At 49.9% G+C, this 27,444-nt stretch overlaps 1 protein-coding gene across 1 annotated transcript; it reads left to right on the forward strand.

The window, feature by feature from the left end:
• On the forward strand, positions 1 to 24,510 carry cxadr (CXADR Ig-like cell adhesion molecule). Its single transcript, XM_047020943.1, has 4 exons — positions 1 to 186; positions 18,589 to 18,758; positions 23,835 to 24,039; positions 24,494 to 24,510. Exons 1-4 carry the CDS (start codon positions 135 to 137, stop codon positions 24,508 to 24,510), a joined length of 444 nt encoding a protein of 147 aa, XP_046876899.1. The 5' UTR covers positions 1 to 134.
• The last annotated feature ends 2,934 nt before the right edge of the window (positions 24,511 to 27,444 follow it).

Raw genomic sequence — 27,444 nt, forward strand, 5'->3', positions numbered from 1 at the left:
GCACCTGCCGAGGCGAAGAAGGAACGCCGGAGAACTCAGATGCTTTGCTTTTGTGAACTGGTCTGTCAGACAAGCGACGCAAGTTCTGTTGTAGCAAGTTTATCACAATTAAGTCTTGGAATAAACCAAAAGGAATGGATTTGACGATATTCCACCTCTGCTGTTTATTAATTAGCACAATCGCAGGTAAGTTTTTAATTAATCTTTTAGTTTACCTTGAATCTTCGTAAAAGCAGGCAGCGAAAATGGAGTGGTCAACAGCTCGCACTCGACTACGAGTCGCAAGCAACATGTGAAAAAGTTTGCCGCTTCCAAAATATAACAATACATAGGATACACTGTTTAATTCAGTCAGATAATACAGAATATTTCAACATGATTTTTAGTTTGTAACGTCCAACTACGTGCTTTTTACTTCGAATAATAACGTTAAACGGATAGCCGACGTTTCAGTATTGATTTTCGAGCTGCAAGCAGCGTTTTTCTTTTCAGATTTTAAATTATAGACCTATACTGCTTCTTGCCTGAACTAAAGACTCAAATGTGAAAATATTTTATAACTCGAAAGTTACATGACCTATTAGTTTATGGTAAACTAGCTAGGTGTATTTGTTGTGCATCTGGTAACTATTAAGCTACTTTCCTAGATACAATAGCTTGATCCGCTTTAAACCCGTGGACAAGGGGCTTCAAAAGTTTGCCATCTGCCAGTTAAGGCCAATACTTGGTCCCCCTCCCGCGCAACACCGTCCCACATTGTATGTGGAGGTGCTTCTAAGCCAAGGCTGAAATTGTGACGGCACATTTTAAATATCTCGCCTAAATTCTCTCAACCTGATCCGTCAACCTTATACGAACGGTTAATGTTCTACAAAAGCAATATATCCCAAATTACCCTTTGTTTAAAATGTGACCACTGCAGTCGAGTGCGCAGTGAGAACTGATACAATTGTTGATTCCCATGTCCATTACAAATTTCCCTTATTTGTCAGCAGGCCAAAATATGTGATGGCTTGTTAACATTGATTACCAATAAAACAAAACAATACAGCTCAAACGTTTTGTCATCAGGGATGCTCTTTACTCTAGGCGAAATGCTTCAGGGGAATTATGCACTTTGGTGTGTCACTCAATGTTCTGGAATTCTCACTGAAACCAGGCGATGCCTCCTCCCTCCCACATCAGAAGTGAAACTATATATAAAGTATCACTGTGTTGGCCTGTGAAGCCCAGTTTCCTTGTTGAGAATGCAGAGCCATAGTCAGGGTAATGGCATTCCAGTCCACTGGTTAGCTTACTGATAAACTCATAAACTAATGAAGTATTTTGTGTACACAGGCATGTCCTTGTCTTGTAAAGTAGGGACAGTGATGGTAATGTTTAAATGTCTGGTATGGGTGTTGTCGAACTCAAAACAATGCTGCCCCCCCCCCTCTCACGCTGCACGTTATTGTATATGGCAGAGGGTCATTACCATTATAATTGCATCTCAGTCTCATCATTTAGACACTGTCCCACTTCAGCAGACATGCATGGAATTTTGAATAGGGAAAAGCGTGTTTAACTGGCAGTAATAAAGCATACCGATCTATAATGAGGATCTGTAGTTTCCACCAGACCATTTTATACACTTTGTATTCCGTGTCAAATTTTGGCTATAGTATATATTTAATTTCAGAAGTTAGCAAATAACTCGTGTTACAAAAGCATGTTAAGCCATTGACCACTTCTCCGGTTTTTCCCATCACACAGGTAGTCCTTTTTATGTAGTAGATATTTTTGAGAGCTCCATGCCACATACAATTCTCCTTTACCCCAAGCGTTCTGTCTAGTTGGTGTCCAAGACTTTCTGTTCCTTTGTCTCTCTCGATATGCTAAGGTCCCTATAGTTCCTGACAGCTCTGCCCAGTCCTAGCGGCATTAAGCAGATGCCTCTAGACATCCGGCAGCCAGTCAGCACTTTGCCTGTGTTTGTTTAAAGTTGCGATGCCTGTCTGGTTATTTTCTCTGGAACCTGAGGAGGTCTCCTATAGAGCTGCCTCTTAGGTGCTCTCTCCACCCCTTGACCCCCCCCCCCCCCCCTCCCCCCGGCTCTGGCTGGGTCAAACAAGGAGGGAATTTGGTGACCTAGGGTAAGGCAAACGCAGCAAAACCACAAAGCAGGACCAGGATGTCATTACCTGATAAGCTTGCACTCTGAGTCCCCGGCTGGGGATCTGGTTGCTAGGTTACCTATTGAAAACAGGCATGCTGATCCTGGGAGTGTGATTGGGTGTGTTTGTATTTCTCCACCGAAACCACCTCTCCCCTTACTGGTGCCTCTTGTGCTTATTTCAGTTCACAATCAGTAGAACATAAACATCATTGTTTATTGGTTTTCACTTTGATTGTTAATTCTGCACGGTCAACCTGGATTCAGATTTCAGGTATTCAGGCACAATAACACAGGCAGCACAAACACAAATCTCTTGAACCGTGAACAGTTCCCATGCTGATCATGCTGCTGGTTGAAATGTGGAACCTCAACTATTGTCAGTCACACGATGCCGACAGTTTGTCCTGGGGGTCACAATTCCACATTCAGTTGTCGTGACATGGATGTCCCAGCCCTCCACTTGCCTCTTGTGTTCTGCAACACGCTGTGGCAGCAGCTTCACCTCCAACCCAACATCCGCCCGCAAGCATCGTCCTTGGAAATGAAGCAAGAACATGTAGAATCGGATTACACTCCAGGGACGTGGCTGTGTCCTCCACGATCTGATGATGAGGACGACGCCCCATGAATATTCAGAGGCCGAGCCTTAAATATTTGAACATGCCGGAGTCGTACAGGCCTCGCGTCGGCTCCGGTTCCCTCGTACAAGAGTGAGAAGGGCTGATCCTGCCCCTTAACTTCATGCACTTGACAACCCCTGTCTTTTGTATTCGTTCCATTTTCAATTTCGAGGGCGAGTGGACCATTCCATTACAGCCAATGATTAATAGGAGCTTCTGTTTTCCAGGCCTGTGTACAGCAGCGAAAGGCCACTCTGTATTCAGAGTTCATTCCTTATTCACAGGTAGTGGGAGCAATAATTCGGCCTGCTGTTTGGCCTGCTGCCAAGGCACTAGACGTAGAGGAGATGGTGGTAACCTTTCACTTAAACTCACTGGCCATTAACCCTGTTTTATATGAGCTGATGTTGTAAATAGTTGGGAACGACTTTGCTGAAGTTTTCTGCATTATCATTTTTATGAAACTTTTGGTCTGCAGCTTTAGTTGACATTGGGCTGCCATTGTCTTCGAAACTCCCGCTGATAGACTGGCCCATACAAGCTGCACTATGTACGATTGGGTTCGTAGCCTGTAGCCTTACTGAGATGTGTGTTGATGACTTGAACACACAGTTCACATTGGTCGACCAGCACTGGGACACGGAAGAGAGACTTTTCCTCCACTCTTAATGTAACCCATCAATAAAAACAAGGTCACTGTGCTGCCATGCTGATTCTCCACCAGCCTGGGAATCCATCTATCATCAGCAGGGTGTCAGTCTGTTAAGACGATAAACACCCCGGCACATCCATCACCCGGCCACTCGGTGATGTGCGGACATGTACGGCCCTGCAACGCCCTCCATCCCTAACAAGGAGTAATGGGCACTGTGATGGATCAACAGGGAGCCGTGACCAAAAATTGGATTTTTCACATTCATATCTGGTGATATTTATCACGCTGAGAACTGCTCCTTTAACGGAACCACTGAGAGCCCTTTGAGCTACAGCTGGCATGACTAAGTGAGGGATTTTCTTTAGCAAATTTAGGCCATCTGTTGTCATATACTTAGAAGGTGTTATTTAAAAAAATAAAAGCTATATTCTGAAAACTTGAAGCTTGGGTTTACTGCCACTGGAATTCTTTTTCTAAAATTGGATACCGACTCACTCACTGTCTTGTGATCTCAGTTTGTTTGATCCTCAGTGAGCTTTGAATTGGGCGTTCATCAGTGTGGATGAAGAGGCCTAGTATAAGGGAAAATGGTACATCACTGGATAGAGCGGGACTGTTTTTCTACCTCATATTCACAGGCCTATTGTGATTTCTCTGCTCCCCTCTCTCCTCATCCTGCTGCCCACCACTCATCCTTCAGGATACCACATCAACCCCCTCTCCGATGGCTTGTCAGCCTTTTGACAAGCTGAAACCACGGTCTATCTGCCTGTCACACTCTCACTCGGAAGTCTCAAGATGACTCCTTGTTCAAGTGTTGTCTAATTGCAGTCTTTATTCTTGCGTTCACCGTGGCGTCCCCTGCTCACAGTGGCTGCTTACTGGCCTCCACCTCCTCCCCTGAGCTATGCGAGACAGTCAGCACGGTGTGACGGTACACAATGAGACAAGCCAGTCCCCAGGGGGTTGCATCTGCAGGTGTTGGTGGGCAGTGAGCTGCTTCCTACCTGCCAGCGAGGTCCCAGCTCTCCCATACACGGCTCCCTCCGTTTGACGCAGTGGAGAGTCATGATCGTACAGGTTCAGAAACGGTGAAGACGAGCTGTCAGTCTCAGGGAATCGCCATGGGCAATGTTTTCTCAGATATGAACATTTATTACATGTAAAGTGTGGGTCCTGTTGTTCACACGTTGTCTTGTGCAGATACCAAGCTATTAGAAAATGATAATACTATGGTATTTTCCAGCAGTAAGCCCACCCCCTCCCTCCACTAAGAACATTAGAGTTAATTGTGAGTCTAATCTTGAAAAATATTATGGCTCAGGAAAATAAGCAGCATGAGCGGAGGGTGGGGCTGGATTTGGAGTGGAGTTGAAGCAGCTGTTGAAGGAGCCATTTTTAGCGCCTTTATCTCATTGAGAAACATTACGCATTGTCGACTAGCAACATGCACGGGGGAGAAAGCAAATATGCACAGACTGTAAAAAGCCTCATCCTTGATTCAAGCCTCTCATCATGCCCTGTGGCGATGGTATTCAAGCCATTTTTTGTCTCATCTTAAATCAAGGCAAATTACAATTAGGCCTACGTGCATGGCATGCATATGTAAATGACCCAGTGTGCATAGGAAATGATGTTTCCCTCGATGGCTATTATTAACATGCACCATCTTTTTTCTTCTTTAGCTCATGCAGACTTCCGTCTCCAAAAATATGATTTTGTTGTACTTTCTGTGAATGTCCTAAGCTTTGTTACGGTATCTTGGGGAATTGTACACTATAGGCTAACCTTTTGTTAAGATCCGTAATCTGCAGTGCCCAGGGAATATGAATAAATCAGGCGGTGCTTTTATGTTTTTGTCAAAGAGCATTACATTTCAATTTCAGATTTCTTAAATTCTACGGTGGCTTAGAGGCGTCGAGCGTGGCATGTACAAAGCCCCACTATAATTTTTTTATTCTCTTAATGGGTCTTCACTGTGTTCAGATGATTTTCCTTTGCTGACAACACCAGCACAGCCAGGTGCTTCAAAACGGAGTTGCAATCTGCCACTTGGCCACACCATCCTTAACCTTCACGATCCAGACCCCTTCCCTGCTGGGGTTCTGCAGTTTATTGCCACGGGCAGCAGGCCCTTGGTTGGCTGTGTAAGGGATGATGACCAGGACATCTGCTGGCGTCCACTCAGGGGAAGGCTGAGTGCCTGAACCACGAGCAAGGTCAGCAGGCCACATCACACACAACTCATTTAATTACCGTAGCACTTCTCACCGCCAAGCCAGGAGATCAACAGCTCGTCCGTTGGCTCGACATTCCACAGGAAATGACCTGAAGAAGACCTCCACGCAACCGGCTGCTTTATGGTGGTCAGAAAGCACAGGTGTATTAGTGTACAACCTAATCACGAGTGCTCCTGTTTTAACCGCCAGACACACGGGGGCTGCTAAGCTGCTGCGCTCGCTCGTCAGCAGCTTCCTCAGGAACCAGCTGTTAAGTGTCTTAATAGAGACCATGTTTTATTCATGGCCACACGCACAGGGCTGCCTGGCTCTCCTCCTCAGAGTGTTGGATAATTGGCGAGCCAAGCATCCCCCCCCCCTGTCACATGGGTACAAATGGTAGACATTCGCCTTGTGTGAGGTGTGGAGGAACATCGGCTCCACGTCTAGTGAAATGCCACTGGGGGTTCCAGGGCTGGAGACAACAGGAAGATGTTTGCTACAGGGCCGGCGCTATGGAAACGATAGCAACAGGCTTTTTAAATGACAGTTGAAAGGAATTGTGTCCTAAAATAAGTAGAGGGACTTAATGTGCTGCTAGCATCACTAACATTGTATTGTTAAAAATGCTCCGTTGTCGATATAGGCTACACCTCCCCTTTTGTTATCACCTATATTCATCAGGTAGCTCAAGTGTCCTTGGACTTCTGTGCCTAAAATGTGTGAATTGGCCTAAGGAATAAGCTGACTTTTGAACAAAAAGTGATGGTTTGTCTTGCCAAGCTTCTGGGGCAAAACAAACTTGACATGACATCGGGAACCGAATGTTCATTCCTGTCTCCAATAAAATACATTATCAGTCTTGGAATTCAGGGGCTTACTATTGCAACATGTAGTGCTATCTATAAGCAGCCAAATTTACAATATGCACAATAACAAAGAACCAAACATTCCCAGATTGCCCTCTTATCTGAAATGTTTCTCTTCCTAAAAGTACTGTACGCACACTTGCAAAATCGTTGTCCGCAACTTTGGGTACATTTTAGATTTCCGAACTTGCGAAAATAACCAAGGTCAACGCAAGTTATTATAATTTTTGCCTAATAATCACAGGTTGAAAACGTTAGTGAGCGGTTTCAATCTTGAAGTCATGCACTCCTCCTAACTTTTACCTGAGGGGATTGTATCCTTTGGTCTACTGTCCATCAGACACTTTCCCTGAGATTACGGTGTTGCCAGACTGACCCAGGGTGCTCCATAAGTAGGCCGGTGTTGTCTGTTGGGTCACTGGGGGGTTTAGCCCTTTTAGATGTCATTAGACTGGCCTGCCTGCTTGTCTGGGAGTTCTTAGGCAGAATCACTCACTGTATACCTGCTGACCTCTCAGAGGGCTTCTGACATTGAGGCATCAGTTGGAAGGTTAAATGTCAAGTTGACTAAACATTTTTGAATTTGGAACGTTTTAAACTTCTCATAAAAAAAACTATTTTCAAATGAAAGTTCCGTTTTATCTAGAGACCAGAATAGCAACATGGTGATGCTTCAATGGGGTAAATGAGGTGGTATCTTAGATGGTAAGATGCTTTCGTCAACAGTTTTCACAGTCAAGTCTGTTCCCATCCATCCTGTGTTACTTATCTCTCTAAGCAGGTGTGATTGATGAGGGGTACCTTGGTTGCGTGTGTAGCAACAACACATCATCAGCAGCTATCTCAACCACGTTTGGTTAGCGATTCGGGTCGTGTGTATTTATAGTAAGACATATTACACTGTGCGACTGTGAAAGGTCAAGCTTGTTTTTCTTGTCTGTCTTGTAAATATGGCACTGTCAGGCTGTTCACTGTTGGGATGTGAGACAATATTTTTCAGAGTTTAACCCAGAATGTCGGATGGATAGGGTTTGTATCTTCCTTCTAAAAAGAGCTTCTGTGGTCATCACTGTTGCAACGTATACTTTTTTTTTACCTGTATAAAAAAGACATTGGGTAAGCATAAATTGTCCAGAGTCTTCCCACTATCCAGCACAAAGCCATTCTTTCACACAGCCCTTCTGTATCCATGAGTGTCAATTAGGCTTTGAAATGGTAAATCACCGAAATAGCAGAGCTACAGCTTTTCATTCCGGTAGCAATTCAAAACAAATTTCATGCGTTAACATCAATTTCAAATGGCTACAGTGTGTCTAAACATGTATGCATTTCATTTGATCAGGGGAGTGGCCAGGGTCTTGACTGTCACCTGAACAGCCACACTGAGGCCTGCCCACCCTAGTAACAACATTGGACTGGGATTGGAAACCCCCTAACCTGTTCACAACCTGAACCCCTGCACTCCCAAGTCCCAAGCTCTGCGGCTTTAAGGGGCTTACTGCATTTATCTCTGCCGTCCAGACTGGGCTCTTCTTTATATCAGCTTGACAGCCTCGTCTCTCATACACTGTAATAGAACGCAACATCAAGAATAAATACCTTCAAGAGATGTCAGAACAGAGATGCAGGGGGAGGGGGGGGAGCGGCAGCGGCCTAGAAATCTTTTGCAATATCTTCTTTGTGGGAGATTGCTTAGCCGACACTGGAGTTTATTTTCATTCTCGCCTTCGCCCATCGCTCCTTGTCACTCACTTGCTGAACAGGCCAGACGTGGGGGAGAGTGGGTCCTTTAGGGTTTTCTTATCACGTCTCGGCTTACCACGAGAGCTCAGAGATGAACATGCCCATTGGGGGTTGGTTTAGCCGTAACAGCAACTGACAAGACTCTGCAGCTAGCCAGCTTGCTAGGGGGCCCAAACGCTCAGGTGGGTTCACCTCCAAACTCGTTGCCTTTGTGAGTCCTTAGAGCGAGGGAGACTCCAGTCAGCCCCGAGTTCTCAACAGCCGGCTCCGGTTTCCCTGCCGGTGAGGAGAGAGCTGGAGGATGCAGGAGTCAAAGGGTGATTATCAGAAGGGAGTCCAGAGTCCTGTTATCTGTTATCTTCTGACAGGGAGCTTATCTTGATGTCCTGCTGCACCGTCTCCTCCTCAGAGGGCAGGAAGAGGAGGTCCGTCTGTGTTATTCCAGGCCCACAAAGCACGGCTTTCTTCCTGCTTGGGGAGGGCGAAAGGGGCTGAGATTAGTGGGGATAGTATAGCAGGCAGACTGCCCATCTCTTTTGAAAGTGATATTGATCTTTTGTGGTTATGAGGTGCTTCATCAATACAGCATTTGCCACGGTCCCCCGAGGCGCTATCATTGGAAATACAATAGTGCTAGATTGAAATGTGTCTTTGTTGCGTGCGCAGAAGTAGACAGATTTAGATGCTCACATGGGCATTCACGCACACAAGCAATCCTCACATGCTCTTGTTGTTGTGTATATCTTGTTGGAAATGTCCAGAGGACCAACATCCTTGGGGGGTTAGGGAGTGGGTGGTGTGTGTGGGGGGTGTGTGTGTGTGTGGGGGGGGGGGCTAAATTTAGACCAGAACCTGCAAGGGAGAGAACATTAGCAAGTCAGACTCATCAACTGCTCCTGGCCTATCCCGCTGACAGAATCGCATGCTCCTGTTTGCAGCATAGGAACTAGGTTGCTTTGTAAAATATGCATAAAACACACGTTAATATTTTCATCTGCATGGATTGTGCGTGTGTATGACATGAAACGCAGGAATATAATAAATTAATTCAACGATAATCCTGAATACTAAATAGGAATTGCTGCTATTTTGACCTACTAAATTCCGCTACGAAAATAAGTTTGGATATTTTATTTATTTATTGTTATAGCCGGGGCATCAGTGGTTGATTGAAGAAGGATTTTCAGCTATTTGAAAGAAGCCAGTTCCATCTCTGGAAAATGGGAAGGATCGTTTAGAGCTAACAATTTTTCAACCGTCTTTGAATTCCCTAGCTCTGAACTGTCTGCCTAATGCCTCCCACAACTCAATCCTTTTAGTGTTTGGCAGCGAGCCACAATTCTTTGCCCCATGTGTGTCTATTAAGCCTATGGACACACGGTCATATACAGTGTGGGTCTTTAGTGTACTGGCACCTTGAATGTGATGCGTAGGAGACCTTCACAGCCGTGTATGGTAATAGAAAGGACGGCATACCAGCAATATTCATGTCAAGTATTTGTACCAGATAGTACCAAGGAACTTGTTAGATAAGTGTGGAGTAGCCCTGAACTGACCGCAACCTCCACCAGGGTTCTGGAACTGACCAGACTCCTCCAGAATATCTTCACCAGGCTTTGAGTTAATTCCTTTTTTCTTTTTCTTAGTTTCCATAAGATTGTTGGGAATGCGGCTAATGAAGGTCACTCACAGCACCGATGGGCAGATAAGCACGTTGGCGAGCACTGCTCGCCTCAGACACTGCTGACCCGTGTGTTCCCAACACCAGACATGTCAGGAGCCCTTTTCACAGGCCCGGCCCTCTTTTCAGAACCTCCCATTACTAATGACGTTGAGAAACCGGGGGCTTGTTCGGAGTGCTAGCGAGGGCTCTTAATCCTTAATTGAGCCCTGCGTTTCAGGGGAGAATGTTCTAGTCTGATATTCACGCTTCGTCAGTCTAAGCTGGCTACTTGTATGGCCCCCTCCAATGTAATTAAGGACAGTCGTGAGAATGCTTTTTAGTGCTTTTCATTCCCCTGTTAACCCGGCATAGCTCAACACATACAGAGAAACTCCATTCCCACTTCTTCTACACTTCACAGGGCTGTTACTTGGGCCGCGCTGTTTGCTCATCGCCTAATTACTCTCGCGTGGAAAAATGTGCTGGCCTGCATCCTGCATTGTGCGTAGGTTGGATTTTCCTGTCTCAAAAGCAGGGGTTTGTTGTCGGCGTTGCACCCGCCTGATGTTAAGAGGTCCTGTGTGACTCGATCCCATGGTTTGAATGAAGCGGCCGCACTCAGCAGTTGTCTCCCGTGTTTGATCAGTGAGGCGCCCCCCCCCCCCCACCTCCCCCGATCAAAGGGAGCTGTGTGCCCCCCCCCGCCCCGCCCTGGCCTAGACAAAGGCGTGGGCTGGGGTGCCGACAGGCTCTGGCCTCTATCAGGGGCTCTGTTTGTTTTGGGGGAGGGTGAGGATGGGATCATGTAGGTATAGGGCTTGGCTACACCCCCCCCCCCCCCCCCCCCCCCCCCCCTTGTGTCTAGAGGGACTTGTGGCTGCACCACGCTGAACATGTGGTTTTCATTTCGACAACTTGTTGAATCGCTTGAAGCATGTAAGCCTTTCCTGTGTTTCCTTCCTTCTCCCAACATGTCCCGCAACCTGCTTTCACCCCTGGAAGAACATGATTTAGTCTCTTATCACCGTTCTCTAGCTGTTCAGCCCCTAATCCTCCCTGTTTTTTAATCTTCAATAGCTATTTTTTGGGATGTGATTTTTACATAATGTTTATAAATCTAGATTTCTCATAATATGATATATAGAAAACAAAGTTGAAGCAGAATGGTGAATAAGCTGCTTTAGCTCTCTTGGCATGTTTGAGGGATTGTTCAAGATGTGCATGTTGGGTGTGTGTGTGTGTGTGTGTGTGTGTTGCAGATAGAAGGCCCGTGGTCAGTGCTGAGTGAGTGACCTCAGGCAGATCCCAGTGCAGCGGTCCTGTTCTATTAGAGGTGGGATCAGAGCTCCATAAGGGAGTGTGAAGATTTACGTCCTCGTAAAGACGCTCCGTCTTCCAGGGTCACGCCGCTGCTTTGCTCCCCTAATGGCACTGGCCTCCACATCACGTCACATGACTACCCCGTCAACTACCCCCCCCCCCACCACTGTACGGGTCACCTGCCGTTCACCCGGGGAATGGAACCTGTGACTTGCATTGTGGGATTGTTACTTTACTTCCTAAATGAGTTAAATAAACTCATTACCCCCCATGTCAGACTGGTTGAAACTTGACTTAGATCTGTTTTCCCTGCTTTTAATTGGGTTATGATGCTGGTTATCATCCACCAGCCTGATGCGCTGTGTTGTGGTTGTTTGTGGTTTGAACTACTTGGGGTGAAATCCGCCTCAAACTCCCATGCCATTTACAAGTCTAGTTAATTGGTTTGGTTTGATCCTGCAGTAGCTCTGTGGTCCATTAAGTGTAATTTGTGTGTTTGTGTGTGCACACTTGCGGCTGTGCAGCCTCTATTTTTAATGCTTTTCAGATCTTCTTCACTGGTAAGCGCCGAATGTTTAGTAATCGCTCACAGGGAGCTATTTTTCACAGAGGGGTGAGGATGACATGGTTTCATAATTACTCCACCAGCCCCACACACCCACCCCACGACTGGAAGAAACATGCTGCATGTCTCCTGTTTGCATGCCTCTGCACCTACAAAGCCAGTGTTTCTAAACAAGGCCGGGCATCACGTCCCTGTAGACACCTCGCGCTTAGAACTCTTCCTCTCCTCCTTGGGCTTCCCTCCCATGGCCTACGAGCAGCTTGTTAGTGTTTTCTCTTGAAGGTGTTCTCACGCTTTTCTGGGCTCCCCGGCCCTGGCCTGCGTCCTATCAATCTGCCTGCAGAGCCAGCCTCCCCCCTCCTGTCGTCAGCCCACCGTGTCCCTGGGGCTCCACAGGTCTGTGTGTGTGTGTGTGTGACGTCTCCCAACAGTCGCCCTCGGGGGTCACACCGGGGAGTGAGGAGGAGCTTAGTCAAGAGGTGTGGGCACTCTTATCTGACCGTCCAGAGCGCTTCAGATACGGGAACTCCCATCTGGGCCAGACAGCAAGGGAGAGAGAGAGGGGGTAAAGGGAGGGAGGGAGGATTGTCTCCAGCTCAAGCTCCAAGACAAAACTTGGAGGGTTAGACATGCAGCAGCTGCTGAAAGTCCACAGCTCTGACACCTTGTAAGATGATAACGTCGAGCCTATAAATAACGCCGCTATTCTTCCCAAGGCTGTGATGGCACGAGAGTCTCAGCGAGCACGTGGGCCTAGAAAGGAGGCTCTGGCCCTTTTTCGATGTAGCAGACCATCAAGAAGCGAGGCGAACACGTCCGCCGGGCTGAGCCCCATCCCCGCCAGCCCCATCGCTCTCACTCCAAGGCCCACGTCGTGTACCATTCACTGCTAGCTCACTCAGCGGGCGTCGTCATCGGAGCCTCATTTGCATGCCCTCAGAAGAAACCGGGAGATGTATTCCGGAGCACAGCCGTGGCCTTTAACGGCTTCGGCCAGGATGCTTCTGGAACCATCAGTAGGGAGAAAGCGGGGGGGGTCGTAACGCCAGGCTGCTCGCTGGGTCAAGGACTTAACATCTAGGGGTCAGAGACGTGATGAAATCACCCTCTAGCTCCCTTCGTCTGCCCTACATATCGAAACGTGGAACGATACACGAGATGTAAACAGGCCAGCAGCTTTTGAAGTCCTCTGGAGTGATGCGCAAATCCCTGGCACTAACTGCTTTACATTTCCCACGGGCACTGGATCATCTGCGTTCTGTTTAATGTAGCGAAGTAAAGCGAGTGAAACGCCTGTCATTTGTCACCCGCTTGTCTGCTAATGTTCAATTATGTCCAAGCGGGGCCCCCAGGTCAATCTGCAACACAGACAACCGACTGCAGTGCAGCTCCCAGGCTGTGTTCCAGCGTGTTCAGTACGGTTCAGCCCTGTGAAACACAACACACGACAACCCCGCTCGCTCTGAACGCATCGAGATGGCTCCAGATGAGATTGCTACACTGGAAGGAGGACAAAGGGTTCACTAGTTTGAAAACCACCATTGGAACGATGAACCCCACGCTGCAAAGCTCACCACACATGCGCTTCTGCTTGGTCACCGAAGGTTGACAGGCTCTTGAGAAAGGGTGGTGTCTCATCAGTGCTCTTTAATTGGCTCGCTACGGGTGCCCGCCAGACCGTCATTTTCCAACGGTGATCCCCCGCCTTCTAATCCCTTCCCCGCCAGCGGCGCCCACCCAGGAAATCGTGCCACGCTCCTCAGAAGCCCTGTCACTGAGGGCTTCTAGTTAGACAAGCAAGAAGCTCAGTCTCACTCAACGTCCCCAAAAATAACTCAATTTCGCTCTCTCTCGCTCTCTCTCTCTTCCTCCAATCTTGTTTTACGGTGGTTTGAAATGTTTCTAAAGAGTGTGAGGGACCAAACTATTTCTGTTTTTTTTTTTTTTGCGTTTTTTCCATGGCTGTGTGTGTGTCGGATGTGAAGATGCCACTCTCATTAGAATTCACAGCGTGCGTACAGGCTGTTGTCTCTGCGGATGTTGAAACCTTCTCCACCCCCACCCCCCCCCCCCCCTTCAAACACTGTGACTTGTTTATTGTCACTTGCATGTCTTTACCAACAGGAGAACTGATTTTTCAGCGCGACGCGGTAGCTTCACAGCTTTTTTTTCCCCCGTCGATGCAAGCTGGTCCTGCATGTTTTGCCTGACACCTAAACACACGTTAAGACACACAACCAATAGACACACACCCACTCACTCGCAGTATGCCTCACCCAGCTCCTGCCATTGCCATTTTATGACTCGCTGTGGGCCTCTGCCCTCGTTCCTGGAAGGACCCGGACCTTGCCTTGACTCCCATCTCCTCACACAGCCAGCCGGGCTGTGTAAGGTCATCCGTTGGCTGGGGGGAAAGAGGCTTACGTCTCTCTACAACCACCGTCAACAGAGAGGGATCTTTGACCTGGTCAGGGCCTGGAGCCTGGCCGGGGAGCTTTAGGCTTTAGTGCTGTCGGCTAGCTGTTGTGTTTAGAGCAGTCCTAGCGGCGTACTGCTCGACTCCTGCCCTTGTAAGAGATCTTAGTGTAAACACTATAAAGATAGTGATCTGTCATGTGGAACATTGTGGCAACCTTACGTAGCCTTGGAGAAAAAAAAGAACACAACTGTGTTTGCGGCCTCTTGACAGAGTGAATCATTTGGCCTAGATCATAAGGGTCAATGGAAAAGTATACGTTTTGAGCTGACGTTGCATCTTAAAAACACCTCTACTGCTGATCTTGCTCAACATATCCATTCAACCCTGTTTCAGAAAAGGGCAGCGCTTGGGGAGTTGCTGTTCAATGCAGCTAGGCTGCTTTTACGGAGCTCCAGCTGGGTTTTTAATAAAGACACCTCCCACCACGGAATTTCAACCGATGACTGGCCTGACCACATCCATTTGAAACCTCTTGAGCAACATCTTCCCCTTTTGCCAATTCCTCAGCCTGTTGTTCTTCTCCTCCTTCCTCCTACCACCTGTCTATCACTCTTTTTCTCTCTTCCCTTTCTCTTTTTCTCTGTCTCTCTCTCTCAAGTGCCATTGCAACGTCCTCAGTAGGATCTGTTGCCAGGAGACGGGATTCTCTCCCCATTGTGCCTCGACAAAGGGGGTCTACAATTGACTCTGCTGGGGAGAATCTGGGACCCAGGGGACCAGCACTGCACAATCAGGGGGTGTGTTTATGTGGAGGGGGTGGGTAGATAATGGGTGCGTCACACACACACACACACCCTCACACACACACACAGACACACAATTCAGTTGGCCAGAGCTGGTCGCCAGGTAACGGCACTGGGATGTGCTGTGTCAGACTGGGAGAGTGGAAGGGGGGGGGGGAGATAGTCTGGCATGGATAGTCATCAGAAGACTTTTTAATTAGCCAGTATTCCAGCTCTCACTGCTCCCCTCCCCCTCCTTACACTCACTCCCACTGCTGGAGCAGGAGGGAGTTAATGCAGGCACCACGATTAACCATAATGCTCGTCTTTCCTCTCACTCTCTCTGTCTCTCTCTCACTCTCTCCCTCTCCTCTGCTTATCAATGCACACGTTTACCAGCAGGTTTATCTTCATCGTTGTCCCTTTTCCCGAGACCATAATAATAGGTTATTTTATCACCTGGTGTTGACCATTAGAGAAGGCCCCGTCTGATGCTGTGCTGCCATTACTCTAAAAGGCCATTCCCTCCAGCTACATCCTTGGAGGTGATTTGCAAGTAACTAGTAATATGTTTCTGTTGTCTCTTTGCCTGCTATTGAACCATAAATGAGTGTTGGTTTGATGGGGATTATAGTGATGACTAATTACGTGGGAAAGCATGTCCCATCTGGTGAGCATGTGTCGCATGAGTGCTTTTTTTCCGACTTACTGTAGGGGTAGTGGTTAACTTTATTGTTGTAATTTGTCATGATTGAATGTTTTCCCGCCTCAGCCCCCTTCATGTATATGCAGACGTTAATTATGTCTCTTCCATGTCCTATTCTTGTTTACCACACAGCACATTGATTTGCGTGGGCTTATCTAGCCTGATAATCTTTGCCAGAGCTCATTTCCATCACCCCTCCCCCCCCTTCCCCAAGTGATACCATCTAGTCCCATTCTATTGCCTGTTTATTAAAGTGATGAAATGGATTTTAGTGGAATCATCTCTCCATTACATAAACTTTCACAGTATAAAAGGGGCGGCCATCTGGGTCGTTTGATATTTATTTTATTTAATTATTATAAATAATTTAATATGGCGTAATGGTGAGGGAAACGGCAGCAGAAGCCAGGTCCTTTGGACCGGCACATTAAGAGCAGCTCCTTAAAACACAAGACGTTCTGGACGAGTTAGACGCTATTAGCATGATTAGAAGATGAACCCAGGTGGGCCGGGCGTCCACGCACACCAGGAGCCCCCTCACCTCACTAACCGCCCCGGCAGGATGTCAGGCGTCAGTCGAGAGCGACGCTGTTTGACGTTAGCGACGGTCAATCCCCCCCCCCCCTCTCCACTTCCTGTGGCTGAAGCTGCTGTAAAGACGGGGGTGTAAATTCCGCTCGGCCGACGCAACGTTAAATTAACTTCCCATCACAGCCGTGCTGTCTCTCGCCCCCTCTGACTCACCCGGCTCCGCTTTCACCCCAACCCCGCGGCTTCATTCCCCGGGCAGATTTACACCCGGCGCTCAGTGATTAGATGATAGCTTGAAATAGCACTTTCCGACGATTGTGTGGCAGGGTTGGAGGGAGAGGGAGGTCTTGCGATGCGCAACGATGAAGAGTAATGCAGCCCAAGGTCGACAAGGTCCCGGACTCCTCCGCTAGACAGCAGCATCAGATGTTGCTCCTCTAACCAAACGTGACGAGAAACAAACCCTGATAAAACGGTTCCAGCTGAACGGAATGTGCGACTGTCAGACCCAATGGACAGGGAACAACCAACAGTAGCAGTGAGGGGAATAGCCTTCGCTGACCAGTAGAAAGCCCTGAGGCAGAGCCAGAATCTGCACCAGCATGCCTGATGGACACCATTTTTTAAACGATTTGAGAGGACACATTCGCCTAGTGTTTGTGCGTGTGTGCACACATGCGTGTGTGTATGTACTGTATGCTTGTGTGCGTATGTGTGTAGCCTACCTCCCAGTGTCTATCACTTCAGGGGGAGTGGAGGCGCGACGTAGCGTTGGGTCTGAGCCAATGGGTGTGTGAGTAAGGTCACCATCTGTGGCCTCCACCCTCCCACCACAGGACCAGGGGAACAGGTTCTGGAAGTTTCTGTCAGCTGTTGTTCCGAACACTCTGGAACACGAGTCATCCGATCCAGAGGATCACAGTCAGTGTCTTTCTTAGTAAGGAACAGGATGGGTGATTTAACACCAACACAGGGACCTAATGATCCAAGCATTGTTTTCACCACACGTCATATTCTGGTTTTGACTCATTATGACTGGATGGAATGTCTTACCTCCTTTATTCTTTGCGTTTAGATCTGTGGTGAGCTGGTAGTATGTGATACTCTCAGCCAGACTTCAGCAGCTGAGAGACAAAGCAGAGCTCCTCTGCACACAGTCTTTGTGTACAGATAATTGAGGAGAGAACAGATAGATCCAGGGTTTCTCCCAGCCTATAGAACAGTCTTTATGCTGTGCCGAGGTGGGGGTGGGGAGGGAGCAGATTTGCTGTGCTACCCCCCCCTGGCATGAGCCCTTCTATCCAAATACACACAGGGATGGAGGGGATGAAGGCGTTGTTTGAAATGTTGGGGGCTGGCAGAACATGCAGCCGAGGTGTGTGATTGATGTAGTCCAGGCAGGGTGTGGGGGGGGTACTTCTATGGTTCTGATCTACTCATCTCTGCTCTTTGTAGATCGCAGGAATGTACCTTCACCTCAGCTCCTGTGTGTGTGTGTGTGTGTCTTCCAAGTCTATGCCTTTTCTTTTTACGAATTCGGCTCATGTTGGTTTCACGGATTCCAAAACGCTCCTGTTTGTAAGACCCCCGTCGCCTTGTCTTTCTAGTGTGGCTGATTTCACACCGCTGTTGCAGTCCGTTTAATTGGTAGTTCTGTATGTCTTTACTCATAGACACTCAACATGCCTTGGAGGGGAGGCAATTTCTTCGTTGATTCAATTTTTTTTGCTTCTTTTTCTTCTCCAGGGGAAAGACGAATCGCTGTCAAAGGGATTTTTTCCGTGTGGCGTCAGTATGTGACAACTCCATTCTCTATGGACTGTATTCGCTGCTCAGGCTTAAATCGTCTATTGAATGGAGCATTTTAGCCCTGTGGATGTCACCAGGAAATGTTTATTCATACCATGAATAACTCTTGAGAGTGTGCTCCAGTCGGATGATGGCTTGGCTGCAGTCATTCTTATCCCCCCCCCCCCACGCAATCCCCCTGTAGAAGTGTCTCTCCTGTAGAAGTCACATTTCGCGCAATAATATTTGCTACCTTCTATTGAAAAGGCCAGAGCCGTCTCTCAGAATGTAATGCCAGCGGTAAATAGCCTACCAATGTCAAGAGTGTTTGTGAACACACTCGCTTGTGTGAAGAATGCAGAGGTTAAGCACTCCCATCGATTGACTGCCTCCTAAACATACGTTTCGTGAAATGCCGCCAGTTAGTGACATTTTCCGGTGAACTCCGAAGGGCTTCTTAAAGTAGGTTAAATGTCGTCCAGTGTTTTGTTATAGTTTCAAATGTTTCTTTTTCTCCCTCTCTCTCCCTCTCTCTCCCTCTGTCCCTCCTCAGGTTCAGTCCAGAGCCTGGAGATCACCTCCACAGGGCCCACGTCTATAGAGAAGGCCAGCGGGCAGACTGTCAAGCTGGACTGTCAGTTCTCCCTGGCCCCTGAAGACTCCGGCCCCCTGGACATAGAATGGAGCCTTCTGGCCTCCGACAACCAGAAAGAAGACAAAGTGGTGAGTGCTGTGTGTGCTGTGTGTGTGTGTGTGTGTCAGTTTCAGTGTCAGTCTGTCTTAGCCTGCAGTTTATTTTACACAGTAAAATAGTAACCAAACCCTTATGGGGGTAACATAACTGGTATTTCTTTCTCCAACATGTTTTTCTTCTTCATTCATACTGTCTCTGATAGACATTCGAGACGTCAAAGATGAAGTCCCCTCTTTGTTCCTCTTCTTTGTGAAGCAGCTGAATGGAGCTTCTAGTTGGTTCTCCTGGGTGTGTCCTGGAAAACTCACTGGACACAGCTGTGGCTGAAAAAAAAAAAAAAAACCCTAATGTGCTAATGTTTAACCTGGTAGATGTTTTGGGAATTTACACGACTGTGTCCACATTGTTATAAAGTGTGTGAGGACACAGGTGTGTGTCTAAGGTGTGTAAGAGTACACAAGCCTGTGTTTGTGTGTGTGTGAGTCGCTAATCTGATACGTTTAGTGTTTTTTAATACTATGCCAGTTTTGAGGAACTAGTGTGGATGCGGAAGGTTGGAGAGTCTTTGTAGTGCAGTTCCTGGTAGAGGTCATCCAGGGGAAAGGACTCAGTTTGTCTGGTTTGTGGTACTGCTCCCCAGTTTGGACCACAGGGGTCTGATGGTGGACTGTGTGTGTGTCTGGTTTGTGGTACTGCTCCCCAGTCTGGACCACAGGGGTCTGATGGTGGACTGTGTGTTTGTCTGGTTTGTGGTACTGCTCCCCAGTCTGGACCACAGGGGTCTGATGGTGGACTGGACCCGTGGGGATCTACGGAGATCCAGAATGCTGGACTGCGACAGGAGCCTGTTTCTGAAGGTTCCACTCCTGCCTCTCTCAGTATGGGAGAGGGGTCTCTCGTGGATCTATATCTCTTCGTTTTTCTCTCTCTGTTTCTCTCTCTCCCCCTCCCCCCCCCCAGAACCTGTGTGCTGGGCCAAGGCCAGAAATGGGTCAGCAGCCCATCGTTAGCCTTTCCATTCTCTCTCTCTATCTTTCATCTCTCCATCCCCCCACTCCCTTCCACCGGGCCTAGTCCAGGAACGCACTGAGGGCTCCATCCCTTGTATGGTCTTTCTCTCTATTTTTCTGTCACTATCTCTCTCTCTCTCTCCCCCTCCCTCTCTCTCCCCCCTCCCCTATTGTCTCCAATGAACTGGGGAGCGGTGCCTCAGGAGGGACTGTTTGTTTTTGACCTACTTCACTTTATTTAGAAAGGGAACCTCTAATGACTGATTGGGAGGGGGGAGGGGGGGGGAGCAAATGGCATGTTTCCATTTTTTCCTTTTTATGCAACAGTCTATTACTGTACAACAACTGCTCCCAGGTTAAGGGATTTGGCATCAAGGAAAATGATGGCCTAGTGGGTGATCTATAGAGGATGTTCCCCATTGTGGACGCCTCTTCCTTGCAGCTGCAGACACACGTAGAATGTTCCAGACTCCAGTCCAGTTTCACAGTTCAGTGCCGCTCCTTAATCTGCAACTCATTTGCAAGGGGGCCGCAATGTCATCAAACTTTTTCTTTTTTCTTTTTTGGGGGGGGAGGGATTTATTATGGCTATCGACTCGTATCGTATACCCTTCGAGCGAGTTCATTTTCATTGACCTATTAGAGATGGGAGGGAGTGTGCAGTGGTCACACACACACACACAGTCACAGCCTCCCAGTCCCTTATGTGATGATGATGTCATGTGCAGAGTGTATTATCAGTAATTACTGGCCTGTTAAGTCCAGTGGGCAGCTTAGTGTATGTGACGGTGCCCCGTGGGATTAGACTGCCCTGCCAGGGCTGGGCCTGCTCTGTACTGGCAGCCTGCACTGACCCCCCTCACACCACCTCCTCTTCCCAGGGAGGACAGAGGGAGGAGAAGGGAGAGAGGGAGGAGAAGGGAGGGAGCGAGCGAGCGAGGGAGAAGGGAGGGAGAGAGATGGGGAGAGAGAAAGAGGGGGAGAGAGAGAGAGAGAAAGAGGGGGAGAGGGGGAGAGAGGGAGAGGAACGTTTAGTCTAACTGATAGCCCGAGGGCTCTCCAGAGACTCTCTTAACTGATCCTGAGTCCACCGATAATGGGAGCAGAGGAGGCCAAACGGCCCGGAAAGATGGATCACGGGAGCGAATGGTCGCCATGCAGCGTACAGCACCGCTCCCCAGGGCAGACTAACCAGATCAGCCGATGCCGCACACACCGCGCCGTCACAGCCGCCCAGAGCCTCCACGCAGCCCGGCCCGACCGAGCTGCAAGGACGGCGGCCGCGGTTTCACGTCCAGAGAGTTTGGTGGATCCTCTTGTCTTTGTCTGACAGAGCAGGGCCTTTGGGTGGGGTTGAGGGGGGGGGGGGGGGCACTGGTGCATAGCTAATGCTGTTGTCTTTGTCTGGGCTCAGATGATGGGAGATGGCGTCTGCGCTCATGCCTCCAGTAACGTCGTTTGGCTCTCGTGTCCAGGGGACAGACTGATTCAGAGCAGGCTGGGCTCCGGGTATTGAAACTTGACTATAATGGTGCTACCCATTATAATACACAGCGCTGCTGGTGTTGTGTGTGTGTTTTCTGAGAGATGCATCTCAGGGGGCAGGAGGGAGATAACGAGCGAAAACGAGTCATTTGCTACTTAAAAAAAATAAAAAAATCCCCAGTCGCGCAATCGTCTGTTGTGTTTTGTCCTTGAACAAAGCGGCCGGGCTGCGTGTTTACCCAGGGTGACGACAGCACAGCCGTTAACACCAGAGCGCTGGGAGAGGACTAAGGCAGGGAGGCTTTAGCCGTGAGCCTCTGACACTGTTTGTTTTGGTTTTACAGCCAACAGACCCCCCCCCTTCCCCCCCGCCCTTCCTCTTTCACCTATGGATGCTGTCCTCCAATGGTGTTTTTTTTGGAGTGCGTTTCATCAACTTAAACTCTCCTCTCGCCCCAAGGGTATTCCGGTCCACTCTGGGAGGAAGGCTCACTTTTAACCTTGAGAATTCATTTGGGGAAGAGCTGCAGCACATGTAGAAAGGCTGCGGAGGCGTAGCGGGAGTCCTTCAGGATTAAAGCCTCGCTCCGACACGCACGCACACGCGCGCGCCCACTCAGCCGCATGCTTCAAAGAGCCAGACAGGTCCTTGAGAGCACACAGGTGACCCCGCCCTCTCATTTGACTCCCAAATGAGGCCCCTCCCCCAGGTAGGGTGCACGCGCTTACACCAGCGATGACCTCATCGTCAGACGTCACCGTGACTGTCCTCTCCACCTCTCCCCCCTGCTGTCACCAAGACAAACACGGGTCTTCATCCCGGGCGGTCCTCAGAGACCTGCTGTCCAGATGGAGCCGGTGAAGGCTAACCTGCTGGCGAGCAGAGCGCTGGGGGGAAAACATCGTCTTTCCCCACCTGGCCGATTCTCTTCTGCCTGCTGGTCTGCTTGATAGCTTGGCGGTCTGGCTGCCTGTCTCGGTCTGTGTGTCTGGCTGCCTGTCTCCCTGTCTTTGTCCGTGTATCTGTCTCCCTGTCTGTGTGTCTGGCTGACTGTCCCTGTCTCTGTGAGGCTGTCTGGCTGGCTGTCTGTGTGTCTGGCTGCCTGTCTCCCTGTCTGCCTGTCTCCCTGTCTCTCTCTGTGTGTCTGGCTGTGTGCTCGTCTACCTCCCTGTCTCTCTGCTGGCCTGCCTGGCAGCCTAGCTGGCGGTCTGCCGGTGTGTCTGCCCGCTTAGCATGCCGTTTGGTTTTTGTGGTTTCCATCACGCGGGGCCCTGACAAAGTATTGGTGGGATTTGTTTTGTCGGGCTTGGCTTTCACCGGTGTGTACTAGTATGAGACTGTGGTGTGTTTTCTTTTTTTGTTGTTGTTTGAGCAAACAAGTTATTGTCTGTCTCCTCCACTGCCTCGGGCAATTTAATTTCCTCCCCTCCGCGTTCTCGTCTCGCTGTTATTACTAGCGATGTTCTGATCCCACAAAAGTTTCAGGACTTGCCCCCCCCCCCCCTCCTCTCCTCCCCCCCCCCCCCCCCCCCCCCCTCCCCAGCGATTCAGGTGGAATACATTATCCGTTTCCATGGCTAATATGTACAAGATGTACGAGGCGCCTGGTAGCCGTGGGGCGCCATAACAAGACTCCCCAGCCGAGCGGAGCAGCGCTAGGCGTTCTCCTGGACAGCCGTCTCTCCGCTCCACCCCCTCCCCCTGTTCTCTCCCCCTGTGAGCTGGCTGTGTTCTCTGATGTGTTGATTAGGATGCTCCCTTGCTGGGTTCTCTCCTTCACTCTCCCTCTCTCCTCTCATCCTCCCTTTCTCTCCTCTCCTCCACTCTCCCTCTCCTCGCATGCTCTCCTCCTCTCCTCTCCTCCCTTGCCTTTTTCTCTTCTCCACTTTTCCTTTCCCTCTCTTCCCCCCTCTCCTCCACCCGTGGGCTTTGTGCGTGTCTGACGGTGATCCCAGCACAGAAAGCCTGTTTCTGACAATCTCCATAGAAATGGAGATGAATATGCCCTTGTGTGTGCCTGTGTGTGTGTGAGAGGGAGAGATGGAGAAAAAGCAAATTGCTGCCTGTTTTTATTGTCTTGGCTCTGCGTGGTTGTTATGTTTGCTCCTGTGCATCTATTGGTTGGCCACACCTGGTCTTCATCTCCTGGCATTTCCTCGTTGGCGTCGTCAGCCAGACAGACGGGCAAGGTATGGGGGCTGGGGGGGCTTTGTAGCTGGGGGGGCCGGGGGGCTGTGTAGATGGGGGGGGGGGGGGGGGGGGCAGCTCTGTTGACACAGCAGGTGTTGATTTGACTCAACAGTGGGGGCTTTGTGTGTTCCACGCAGTACCTAGGCAGCACTGAAAGGGCAAAAGCAGTCTGACAGGCAGCTATCGCCAAGGAGACAAGCCTGAGACCGTCTTCCCTGTCCTTTGTTTAAGGGAAGGGTGGCTGGATGGGAGGGTCTGGTCTGTGTGTGTGTGACACATTGGAAACGAGGGCCCTCTTATCACAGCTGGAGTCGTGAAGCATCCTTCAAGGAAAGGTTACGGTTACCGTGTTCTCACCAGCGACTCTTCTCCTCCGCCCTCCTCCTCTCTTCTTCCTCGTCTCCCTCCTCCTCCTCCAGGTGATCCTGTACTCGGGTGACCGGGCCTACGAGGACTACTACCCGGCCGTGAAGGGCCGCGCCCACTTCAACTCGGCCGACCCCAAGAACGGCGACGCCTCCATCAACCTGACGGGCCTCAAGTCGTCCGACACGGGCACCTACCAGTGCAAGGTGAAGAAGGCTCCGGGCATCCGCAGCCGCAAGATGCTGCTCACCGTCATGGGTGAGTGACGCCCCGCGCTGCCACACGCGTGCTCCAGGCCCACAGCCCGCAGTCGCTAGCCCAGCACTGCCTGGCTCTGTCAGGGCTTCCTGTATAGACGAGCCACAGGCTTTTGCCACTCAGTTTTGACCCCCAACCCCAGTTTATTTTTCTTGTACTCAGTAGAATCCTGACAATCCGTTTAACCCCATAACATATATGACGCACACCTGATTTTCTTACATTTACATTACATTACATTTAGTCATTTAGTCATTTAGCAGTAGGTAGCTAGTATCCATAGCGACTTACAGTAAGTACAGGGACATTCTCCCCAAGGCAAGTAGGGTGAAGTGCCTTTCCCAAGGACACAACGTCATGTGCACCGGCCAGGAATCGAACTAGCAACCTTCAGATTACTAACCCGATGTTCTACCCGCTCAGCCACCTGACTCCCCTGTGTGGGTCTCCGCAGCGTATGATCCCAGGTGATTTGTCAGTGACCTAACCCAATAGAATGCCTACAGATGCAACAATCGCATCCAGTAAAGTAAAGACTCGCTGTACTTGTTACACTTCCTCAGAAGTGCGGCAGCAGCGAAAATGGGATTGCAAAACTATCCCATTCCGCAGCAGCAGCTGAGAATTGGAACGAGCGCGTCCCCAAATGATTTACCCTGAGGGGAGGGGCCAGTCGGATATTTCAGATGGTACTCACGTCAACGGTTAAGATGGGCTTCAAATGGGACTTCAGGCTGAACTGACTTGCTCACAGCTTTTATATAACTCAAGCCAGAAGAGTGTGTGGCGTGTCTCCACCTCCAAAACCATGACTCACCACCACCGTCATCATCATCGAGCTAGGCATGGGAGGGAGCTCGGAGGGAGAAGACCAAATGTTACTGATCAGACACCTCACTGGGCTTATCTCCCGGTCACAGGCTCGCACCAAGGCTGCATCCGTCAGCTGAATCACACCCCCAAACAACTGCCCTACTGTCACCGTCGACGGAGTTGATCCACTTCCTGAAACCCGGTCGTGTGGATAGGGAAAGCGCTTGTGGTCAGCCATCATGAGACAGCCCTCCCGGGGCCTCTGGAGATAACGCTCGATGGTTTCACCTCGCATTCAAAACATGAGCACACAGCCCGCGCCTGCTGCTGTTCAGCACGGCATGTCGTCTTTTATGAGCGATCAACATGCATTACGACGCTAAACTGCCAAGACGGCTTCCCGCCAGACCGGTTCCCGCGTCAACACGCCGACGTCGACACGCGGGCACCTTAGTGCACCGCCAGGCTTTTTCCCCCCCGCGGCGGCCTCTGAGGCGAGGGAGATGAATGGCTTGGGTAATGTGTAATGATTAGCCGCAGCAAGCTGATGGGCTGGAGGCTGACCGGAGAGAATGTCCCGACGTGACCGGCCTGACCAAACAGTGCAGGGGGCACGCACGGTGTGAGAGACCAGGGGCGCTGGAGCGGGACCGGAGACATGGCCTAATGTCTGCCCCCCCCCCCCCCCCAAGCCATTGACCCGAGGGCCAGTGCACTCCTGGCTAGGAGGGGGAGGAGAGGGGGGGGGGGTGACAAGGAGAAAGGGGACAAGGAGAGACATGTGGCTTGCTCTGCATTTTTACCTCCAGGTCGATCTTGTCAGAGGGTAAAGACGCTCAAGCACATAGGCAAAGGAAGGACACATGGGCGTGAGCTTGTCTATGCATGGGCAAGCTGACACACGCACAAACACACACACACACACACACACACACACACTCGTCGAGATGGACGGTGAAGGTAACCGAGGCTGAGAGCGCACCTGCAGCACGCGGACAGGACGCCAGCAGCCCTCACGCCCAATCACTGTCTCTCTAGCTGGACCTGGCCGAGCCCTCAGCAGCCAATCACCTTCACTCTTGGGGGGCCTGACCTGATTTTACAACCAGTTGCCCCATTAGCATCAGACCTCGCCGTAGCCAATCACAGCCTCACAGCAGTCAGTCAGCGTGCCGTTCTCTTTCTATCTCCCTAGATGTGGTCTACCACAGTGTATCAGCCTCTCCCCTATCTTCACCCCAGCACAGCCCAGCTCCCATAAATCTCTTATCTCCGCTCTTTTATATTCCAACACACAACCAATCACTCTCGCTCTCCTTATCCCTCTCTCTCTCTCTCTCTCTCTCTCTCTCTCTCTCTCTCTCTCTCTCTCTCTCTCTCTCTCCTTATCTCTCTCTCTCTCTGGCTTTTCTCTCCTTATCCCTCTCTCTCTCCGTCTTGCCGGGCTCTTTCTCTCTCCAGGTGCTCTCTCCTTCATCTTTGACCTCATCCCTCTCCCATATCACACAAATAAATCCACACGTGCCGTCGCTGCCTCTTGCTCATATGAAAAGCGTCCATGTCACAGCCCTGATTTGAGGTGAACAGGGATTCCAAATGCCACCGCAGTATGACATTCATGCAGCGTGCGTGTTTGTGTGTGTGTGTGTGGGTTCACCCTGGCGGAGATCCGATCTCAAGACAGAGCAGCCTTGGCCCCTGTCCTCCCCTCCATCCGTCCATCAGCACTCCTTTAATTTATTTTGCTCTCTCTCTCTCCCCCTCTCTCTCTCTGGTTCTCTCCATCCTGACCCCTGACTATCAGATGAGTGTGAGCGTTCCCCCAGGACCGGCCTGTCTGGTGTTAATCCACACGGTTCTGCCCGCTAAGCCCCTGGCCCACATCTGCCCCCGCCCCCTGCCCTCTCCCTTCCCGGCCCTGTTGTTACAGCGGCCATTAGCACATCATGATGTCAGCGCTGACACGCACACACACAGACAGAAACTCAACACACACACACACAAGAGTGGCACCCATCCACACGTCTTAAATCTAAGGATTTGAGCTTCATGAAGATGGATTCATCGAGCCACACTGGCCTGTACACCCCCTAGCTCACCCCACCCCGACTACCCCTCCCCCAGCGCGCCCAGCACGCCCGCCTGGCCTAGCCTAGCCTTCCAGTGGATCCGGTCTGGTTTTAATTTGGAGCTTTGTTTGCTTTCGAATTCCTATCTCATCTCCTGCCAACAGACCAGGGAGTCTGTTTGCGTACGTTTCGGCTTTCCCATGGAGGCCTGCGTTCACCCTCCTGTGTGTGTGTGTGTGTGTGTGTGTGTGTGTGTGTGTGTGTGTGTGTGAAGAGAGAGAGCATGCCCCCTACTTTCTGATCTTCATTATCTTGAGTGACAGCACCTGTAATGACAGCAGCTGTATCAGTTACCCTGATTACACCTCTCATTATGCTGATGACTGCAGCCATGACGGGCCAGCCAAACACACACCAACACCCTCCCACGCACAGCACACACGCCAACCTGCCCAGGGGGAGAAAGAGAGAAAATCAGATATGGTTTATGTGGAGCTAATGTATCCACCTGGGCACAAATGTC

This window comes from Hypomesus transpacificus, chromosome 5, assembly GCF_021917145.1.
Source record: "Hypomesus transpacificus isolate Combined female chromosome 5, fHypTra1, whole genome shotgun sequence".
Lineage (NCBI taxonomy): Eukaryota > Metazoa > Chordata > Actinopteri > Osmeriformes > Osmeridae > Hypomesus > Hypomesus transpacificus.

What these genes read in the sequence shown, in the direction of transcription:
- cxadr (XM_047020943.1), top strand. Translation starts at nt 135, where the DNA reads ATGGATTTGACGATATTCCACCTCTGCTGTTTATTAATTAGCACAATC. An exon ending in ATTAATTAGCACAATCGCAG is followed by an intron (nt 187 to 18,588) that starts GTAAGTTTTTAA and finishes GTCCCTCCTCAG; the next exon opens with GTTCAGTCCAGAGCCTGGAG. An exon ending in ACCAGAAAGAAGACAAAGTG is followed by an intron (nt 18,759 to 23,834) that starts GTGAGTGCTGTG and finishes CTCCTCCTCCAG; the next exon opens with GTGATCCTGTACTCGGGTGA.